At 38.8% G+C, this 9,465-nt stretch overlaps 1 protein-coding gene across 1 annotated transcript; it reads right to left on the bottom strand.

Annotated features, from left to right (window-relative positions):
• Positions 1–3,118: 3,118 nt before the first annotated feature.
• On the bottom strand, positions 3,119–7,246 carry LRIT2 (leucine rich repeat, Ig-like and transmembrane domains 2). Its single transcript, XM_018558422.1, has 2 exons — positions 6,465–7,246; positions 3,119–3,939 (listed from the first exon to the last, which is right to left on the bottom strand). Exons 1-2 carry the CDS (start codon positions 7,231–7,233, stop codon positions 3,119–3,121), a joined length of 1,590 nt encoding a protein of 529 aa, XP_018413924.1. The 5' UTR covers positions 7,234–7,246.
• Positions 7,247–9,465: the final 2,219 nt, after the last annotated feature.

Raw genomic sequence — 9,465 nt, 5'->3', positions numbered from 1 at the left:
AGGGGGGGGGGGGGGTCTCTAAATAAAATAATTAGAATATCATGGAAAGAGGAGAGCATTGCTCATGGGATAAGGTTATGAGATGCTCTGGAAAGCATACTATTAGCTCATGTAGTACAGCCCGTCTGAGGCTGGGCACACACCTTACAACCATAAAAGTATTGCGATGGTTGTAAGGTACTTTAAAAAAACGTACGATCTGCCTATCTTGGACAGGCAGATCGTACTTGCGATGATCGCAAGCCGCGCCCCCCTGAGGGGCGGGCTTCCGATGACCGCAATGCCGAACGGGATTTCCCGCGATTATCGGGCACCTTTAGTCTTTAGTGGGTGCTTTCTACTATGACAACAAAAAGAAAAATACAGAGCGCTCTCTCAGGGATGCAGGGCGTGCGTGGATGCAAATGGTGTGGATTGCTGCTCAAAAGATAGGAGGAGAACCCTGTGAACGTAATAATGAGACACGCATGAACGTAAATGGTCAAGGACTAAGGAAGAGAGCAGATTGGATGCAGATTGGATGCTATGTGTGCCGAAGGGCTGATGTGGGAGCTGCATCTGGTCTTCGTTTGGTATATGTTCTGGATGTGGTGGAGTGGAAGTGAAGTGAAAAAGAGGATCTCCTCGAAACGCGTTGCTCACTGTACATGGCCCCGTGCACTCCCCTTCCTAACCGACCATCACTTCCACTCCACCACATCCAGAACATATACCAAACAAAGACCAGAGGCAGCTCCCACATCAGCCCTTTGGCACACATAGCATCCAATCTGCATCCAATCTGCTCTCTACCTTAGTCCTTGACCCCCGAGCTCACTACTATAACTGATGACACCATTCCCAGGCGCCATTAACAACCCCTAAAGAAAGTCCTATTTTCACCCCTACTCTGCCACTTGGAGACCACTGGAAATTGAACAAATTTTATCCAACACTCCTTGCAGCGCCAGAATCACCACTGTGCCCGGATCCCTGACACCACAAGTAAGTTCCTCATTTTAAAAAAAAAACATTTTTTACATATATCCAAAATCACACCATTTACAATTCCGGATTTGCGCTCTTAGGGGTTGATTTACTAACCTTATAAACACACCACAAACATGTATACACCTCTGTAGTGTGTTCCCTCCCAGCATTATCTATGGGTGGAATCTAAACACCTTTGTAGTGTGTACACCCCCAGCAGGTGTGTTGTGCAAAGACCTGCATGAATTTGCAAGGTGATGTTGTGTAAATTAGCTCTATGTTGCGTTGATGAATGCAGGAATGTAAATGCATGAACTAACCATTTTTGTCTAAACTGTGAAGCAGCATTATATATGCCTCATGTGCATGATTTTTCCATATATGGCATTAGTGGAAATATGCTTTTAGAGACTTTTTGGTTGATAAATACGTTTTGCTGTGTAAAAATCACACGCACCTAGTGCGTGCGTGTGTTTAGGTTAGTAAATCACCCCCTTAGTGCCTCATTATTGCTTTCTACTATGGACATTTCTGTGCTGAAAGTTCATATGCATGTAAAGTATTGTTAGCGTGATACCACTAGATGTCTCTTTTTACCTTGTATAATTTGACACTGATTTGTTGTATTTTTTGTCGATAATACCAAACTTTTGCACAATAGTTATTTATTTATAACAAAATATATAGAAAAATTGTAAGAAAAATACCTTTTAAAAAAACAAAGGTTTACACATTGTGACACAGATTTATGTACAAACGTAAAATCAATTAAAGACTTCTAAACACTAATATTTTGATTTAATGTCATTAAATGATTGGTAATTCTATGCTATAAAGCCAATGCTGTTGGTATAAGACAGGTTGATTTTATGGTGAATACTTATTTCCAAATCTTTGCTTACTCCAAGATGTGAAGGATGTTGGCAGGTTTTCCCCCTATAAGCCCTCGTTCACACCTGAACGTTTTGTAGCGCGTTCTACGCTCGACGAACGCTCTACAAAACGCTCAAAAATATAAATCCCATTGTATTCAATGGTCTCGTTCCCACGTTGGCGTATTTCCGCCCGTCCCTAACGTGCTACAAAACGGCCCACGCCTGAAAAGGTACATGTACTACTTTGGGCCTTTTTGTTGCGCGTTTCCATTGGGATACAGCCAAGTAGCCTCCGGAAACGCGCGTTTGTCGCGCGACTTTACGCGAATCGCGGTAAAAAAAGCAGGCCGGTCGCGCGACAGACGCGCATATGCAATACGCCTAGGTGTAAACGAGACCTGCAACTTAAACCCTTTGTGGTTTCGTTATGTGTTTTACAATCCTAGCTTCTTATTATAATAAAAACATTGTAGATTTGTACACCACAACTACTTCCTATTTAAAATGGCCCTAACCTCAGAAAGTATTGTTGGGAATATCTAGGAATGTTAATTGTGCCAAACTCGTGTTTGGTGACATTTCTGCTTCTACTATTAACTATTCTGTGCTTCTGCATTTCTGTTGCTTATTTTTGAACATTCCACCAACATTAATCAGATCAGATTAATCAGATCCCCAGTCTACAGGAGAGCAGTTCTGTCATCAAGAAGCAAAGCTCCTTCTCTATCAAAGTGGCCGCCTCTGCATATAGACAGTGCGGGACAAGGCAGGCTAAATCAGTAATGGGAAAAAGATCAGCTGCAGGGAGGAAATACTGGTGACTAGTCCTTTGCCCTCTGCATATATTTTTTTGGGGCACAATTTAAAAAATTTAGGTCCTCTTTAAGTTCAGCAAAATTGTACAACCTAGATAAAAATTATTTTGTGAAAAATAAAGAACACAGTAACAAGCAAGTATGTAAATCACTCCATTCCAGTAATTGTATGTGTATAAAAAGGTACATATAGCAAAGCATTACAGCAGCAGATGTTACTCATACCAGGCTGTCAGCAGTTAGTATCATCTAATAAAATACATGTTAGTCAAGTGAAATGTCTAGTTTGCTGCTTATTTGTTTTTTTTTAGCTCTAATGATCTTGGGCATATTACTGCACTGCCCCCTCCACAAAAACTGTGCATTGTGTATCTGTGGGTGATTAGTATTGCCTCCACAATATGTTTGCCTTTTTCTATTGAATTTCAAAAATCCTTTAGGCAGCAAGAAAGCATTGTTTTAGTATAGTTCTGCAGGATTTTTATTCTCCAATTTAGCTTTATTAATCTTTTCTTCTGAATATCTCCTCCTCCGGTTCTCTTCTGTGCCTTCTCGTGGGCAAAGTCCCTCATCACTACTGGCTTGCAAGCTGTCAAAGGTGCTTTCCTTGGCATTATCTTTCTTTAGATTTTTCTGGGCCTTATGCTTCTGGCGACAAAGTCCCAAGCATTTTTCAACACAGTTAAACCTTGTCTCTGTTGTGCAAGCGTACATGCCAGCAGGCACTGCTAGAACCATGGCACACACAATGACAATTATGTGGATGAGTTTTTCCCTTTGTTCTAATTCACTGATGTCGCTGCCGGTCATAAAGACAATGCATTGTCCCTTCCTGGGAAGTTGACTCTTTAGTGTTATACACACCTCATATTTGGTTGTTGGAAGCAAATCATTAACAGAATAAGTAAATATTCCGGGGCCAATATTAATTACTTCCTTATCCTTGTCATCAAATTTTCCAAAATAGATAGTATACCATGTTTCACTTGGATTTTCTATTGCAGCAAACCATTCCAAGGAGATGCCATAAACAGTCTGTTTGGATATTCTTACATCTATGTAGACATTCTCATCTGATGGTGAGGATGGACTGAAAGCATATGAAGGATTTGTGGAGTGATCCCCTGAGCTTTGAGACTGGACATTTAAATGAATCGTTGAAGATGAGTTGCCCAAAAAGTTTGTTGCCATGCAATAATATATCCCAGCATCTGCAAGATGTACCACTGGAATAAATAATTCAGATTTCACATTCTCTTCATCAATCAAAGAGGTAGATACTGTAGAAGCAAAAAATAAGAATTAGACAAAAAGATGTGATTGCCCTTTGAGGCTTAATTATTTGACTTTTAATTTGCTTTTTGTTAGTTATACCTATGTGACCTATGTAACTGGTTTGGGCTAAATGTCTCAGCAAACATAGATTTGTTTGTGACTTGTTAAGGGATTCATCATTGTATTGCTCTATTCCTTATCCTTTTATCCCTATACCAAAATTATTACACATACTACATCAACATAAGCCATTTTCTTAGAAATACATCACAACAATTATACAACAAAACACAAGAAATGTTGGCAATAGCCCTTGGGCACACATTGACTTACAGAACATAAGGCAACCCTTGTCATTGCTCATTCCACATCACCTTAAACTAAAGTACTCCTAATGTTCCCAGAGTACCACGTCCTAGGAGAAAGATGAACAAATGACATAATGGTATCACCATACCACCAGATGGCCCCTTTTACATAACAGATTCAGTACTTTTTGGATTGCAGACCCATCCACAGATCCTTTTACTGGGGGTCCTCCCAACTCATCTGACCAATACGCTGAGCCAAATACCAATACGCTCACCCACACACATTTCTTCACTCTAAAGAGTGACCCTTTCCTGACCAGTTACTTCTAATGCCTCCATCTATGTTTATTCTAACATTTGTTTTATAGCTCAAACATGTAATTCCATATTTAAATATAAATATGTGACAGGGAATAAACAAAGTGATTGTCATAATCAATATTTGTATTACAGCTAAACAAAAAATACAGAGGGGGGGGGATTTATCAAAACTGGAACAGACAGAATATGGAGCAGTTGCCCAGGGCAACCAATCAGCTTCTCTCTTTAGTTTGTTCTGTTAAGATTTGAAAATTAAAGAGAGAAGCTGATTGGTTGTCATGCACTGCTGCTCCAAATCTTGTCTGTTCCAGTTTTGATAAATTCCCCTCAGAGTATATTATAAGTGGAATGAGAAACATGTTGGGGTTTTTTTTCTAGTGTACAGTTACAGTACACTGTATACATTTTTCCCCCAATTGTCACAATACTTTTTATTGATTAATTTGCTTTTATGCAAATAAGTAGGAAAACAGTTAGGCCTTGTTCACACCAAGCGCGTTCCAGGAGCAGAGCAGAGCAGTTACAGACCGGATCAAAACTGCGTACAATGTATTCCAATGGTATTTTGGGCTCTAGTTCACACCGCAGCCTTCAGTTCCAGAGCATGTAAAAAAACTGCAGCAAGCCCTATTTTACCTGCTCTGGAATGCTCTGGAACGCATGCAAGCACATCAAAAACGCATGCAAACGCCCTGGAACGCACTGAAAGCCCATTCTAAACACAAAAATGTATTTTTATTTTTTTACCAAAAACATCCTGGAATGCATAAAAAACACTGCAAAAACACAGCACAACCCACTGCACTGCGTGTGCAGAAACTCATGCAGATCTGGTCTGCATTTGGTGTGAACAAGCCCTTAAGGGCCTGGCAGCAATATTAGATGACTGTCATGCAATAAATATTTGTTATTGTGTCATTTTTTTAAAGGACAACGAGGATGCATAGGATAGATCTGCTAGGATAGTTGCTAGCATGTAGACAAATGTTATTACTTCTCTGTGGACTGGGTAACTGTAAATCAAGCAACACCGTACATAAACTACTTTTTGTTCTTTATTATGAATATTTTATTTTAACCCCTTCATGACTTATTTTTAAACAGCCCCGATGCTGGCGACGTACACTGTACGTCGTCAGTCACGAAGGGGTTAAACTAAATAGAAAGTGAGTTAGGAGCTTTGAATGGTTTACATTATTAAAAAGAGATATTTGCTGATTAGGCCATATTTCTCCCATTTAAAGTCGATCTAAACCCCTCCTGGATGGCATTTAGTTTGCTGAACCACTGTGCATCGTAAATAATTTCATTTTTTTCTTAATAAAACCTGTTTTCAACCTACTTTATCTTTATTTTGGCATATCAGTGTTCCTGATTTCCTCCAGCCTCTTTCAGCCACTTCCTGTCTACATCTACTCGCTTCATAATTGGCTGAAAAATCATTGCTCAGGACTGGCTTCCTGATATTGACAATGGTGGATCATGCCTGTGCAATGTGTGTTAGCGCTGCTACTTGTAGTTTTAACCAGAAGCTTATCTGATAGGGTTCCAACACAGGAGAGCAATTGGAACAGTTGTCACCCTATAACAGGAAATGCCTGAACAAGGATCTTCATGGAAAGCTCACCAGGTATTCTTAATGAAAGCTTCAGATTTAAAAGACTGAAAACAATCTTTAAAAATATATTGATATGTTAGCGTATAAGACATATCAGTGACACAATTTAGATCTACGTTAAAAGTTAAACTAGGTGTCCTGCTTTTGTAGTTTTTAGAAAAATTTTAAAAACATCTAAAAAGGAATTTTTGTTTTATAAATTAAACCGTATGCTAAATCTTTAAATTAACCTTTTAAAGTTAGGCACTTTTACTTATTTGGACTGAACCATGAAACTTACCATTATAGGCTTTAAGAGATTTTAATCCATAAATCCATTGTATGGAAGGTGTAGGGCTTGCTGTTATCGTACATACCAATGTCACATTGAGACCCACCTGGACTGTAATGTTTGATACCATTGTGTTAGTGATTGGCTTCATGCAGCTGCTTAGCTCCAGCTCATGAAAGTACTTGCCAATGCGAAAATTTGGGCTTGCACATGTCAGATAGGAATTCATTAATATTATGGGTGGGCTGACTGTCTTGACAAAGTTGACAAAACCTTTGAGACGGCAGTCACATATCCAGGGGTTATCATTTAAGGCCAAGACTGCATTGGACCCTGCTTCTGTTCTTCCATCTGATGCTACCGCCCTTTGGTACAGGGGCCAGGTTGTAAATACGTCATTAGAGATAATGGTAAGCTGATTGAAGGATAAATCTAAGTAGGTCAAGTTGGAAAGAAACTTCATTGCGTGGTTTGGAAGAACATCTAATCTGTTGTGTTTTAGGTCCAATATTCTTATATCTGGAGTATCCTGAAAAGCTGTCCATGGTACTGATCGCAGTTTGTTTCCTTGTAGCCTTAGTTCCTTTAGATGCTTTAGGTCCTCCAGGCTTTTCAGATGCATTAGTGTGATGTTGTTAAAATTGAGCCATAAGTATTCCAACGAGCGAACACCAGCAAATGATCCTCGAGACAGTTCAGTCAAGTGACTTTTTTCTATTCTAACTTTTCGAATGTCTGAGGGAATGTCATCTGGTATTCTCCTGAGTGATGAGGACATGCAAAGGAGACTCCTTAAAAGATAAAAAGATTTATTATTATTATACAGGATAGTGGCAACAGTGTGCACAGTGCTTTACAACAATAGTGGAGACAGTTAAATTACAATACAATACCATGCAAAAGCATTAGAAGGACTCTGCCCGTGATAGCTTACAATCTACAAGGAGGGGCAAGTGATACAGAAGGTAATAACTGTGAGGGATGAGCTGATTGAAGGAGTAGATGTACTGTTTTTAAGAGGGGGTGGAATAAGCTTGGTAGAGTGTGGAGCTTAGTGGAATATATAAATAATAATTTATTTTTTTAATATAACTGCAATTTAAAATGAAAAAACAAATGTTATATTGACCCCACAGATCTCAAATCTGGTGCTTGTCACAGTCCTGTCTGCCCAGGGTTGGGCAGTGTTTACTTTTTCTTGGCCATAAAGAATAGACTTGCTAAATATTTATGTTCTTCAGGTCCATCTAATGGCTATAATGTTAATACATTATAGCCGTTAGATGGACCTGAAGAACATAAACTACAACACACTACATTTGAACTGGGAAAAAAATATATTAACATTTGTTTTTGACATGAGTGTTCACAAATATAACTATTGTTCCACAAATTTCTAGTCCGGTGCTAAATAAAGAATAACCTCGGCAAAAACATTTTTTTAAGTTTGCATACAGTGTGGAAGGTTGAACACACCTTCAATCAACCCTGTTGTCACGCAATAGAAATTGACCATCAATCACAATATATGACATTCTGACAACACGCCAACACAAACATGACAACCCCCACAAATTATCTTCTCCCTCCGCACTTTAGCTGCAAATGACATTTTCCCAGCTGGCTGCTGTATTTCAACTAACTGGCTGGGTATCCAAGGTGATGTAATTGACCAAATATGGCTATGTCCATATTTCCCAGGATGGTACCACAGACCTCTGTGTTTGCCTCTTCCAACCTTCTGGAAAGGGAACTATATAAACAAACTGACGGCAGTAAAGATTTCACCCCTCTGCTGTAGTGGACCATTAATCCCACACAGTGTACCTGTTGGTCCCCAATTAAGATGGGCACCTCTGGATGATCCAACAGGTGGTCATTTCCCTGTTAAAGTCAAAATATTGTAGTATCATCATCACACAGTTTGTATATCTTCATATCATATACCACAAACCGGATTAACATGCTTAAAGTGTAGTTTTTTATTATCTTTTACTGGTATTGATCAGTAAGTACATTTTGATTAGCAGCTACATTTGGTAAAGCAGTTTAAAAAAGGCCTAGTTATCAATAACAGTACATTCTATGGTCCCTATACCAGCTCTGGTATCCTTGGGTGCATAAGGCCCAGCGCCCACACCCATGAAATGAATGGTTTATCAATACATGGTGAGTTAGAGTTGAGGTTACATGAAAGATTTATATGAGGGTTAGGGCTAATGGGAGGGTTAGTGTAAGGGGGATCTTAGTTCTGGGCACCTTCTCCTGGTTTTGTGCACTGATTTTTTATCAGTGGAACAGACTACTTTCAGTGTCACCGGTAAAATGCCATTAAAAAATATTATTTGCAATCTGTGTCTGAACCTTTATCACTACAGAGGCCAACAGGGCAAACAGCTCCTCCTCACTGTAAAACTAGTGTGTCTTTTTTTACATAAAAACGACCATAATTTCCCAGATTAAAAATATCCTAATAACCTAACAACTGATGACAAGGCTTATATTTATCTTGTTGTAACCTAGAAAGTCAAATGTATTTACCCCCTCTAGTCATAGCCTTACTAGGTATTCAATAGTAAAAGGAATTCGAGATATAGAAGAAATAATGTGATGAAATTTTTTTTTAAGAATGTTTTATTTTTTTCCATACTGGAACCCTTGCATGCGTCAGTTTCTCACTGCAGAGATGAGACAAATCTTTTAGTGATCTTGGCAATCAGTGTTCGGGAACGACAGTGTATGGTCAGTCTGGAACTTGTGGGGAACTTGTGGTTGTCAGAAACTTTGGTTAAAGACTTAGGAGGGTGCGCATGCGCTTGCTCAAAGCTCCAAAATCAAAAAAACATTTGTATGATATGAGTAACTCTGCCTTCAAACGTTAATTTACAGATTGTAGTCATCAAATAATTTATTTGTTTTTTATTTTGTTATATTTATTTTAGTTAGTATATTGGTAAAAAAAAAAAAATTATTAAGATGTTTTATGTGTTAGTGTTAGGAAATCATTTGG

This window comes from Nanorana parkeri, unplaced genomic scaffold (assembly GCF_000935625.1).
Source record: "Nanorana parkeri isolate BGI_ZX_2015 unplaced genomic scaffold, ASM93562v1 scaffold338, whole genome shotgun sequence".
NCBI classification, from domain to species: Eukaryota; Metazoa; Chordata; class Amphibia; order Anura; family Dicroglossidae; genus Nanorana; species Nanorana parkeri.
Note: the sequence above shows the minus strand (reverse complement) of the source record. Positions and strands in the feature narration are given on the sequence as shown.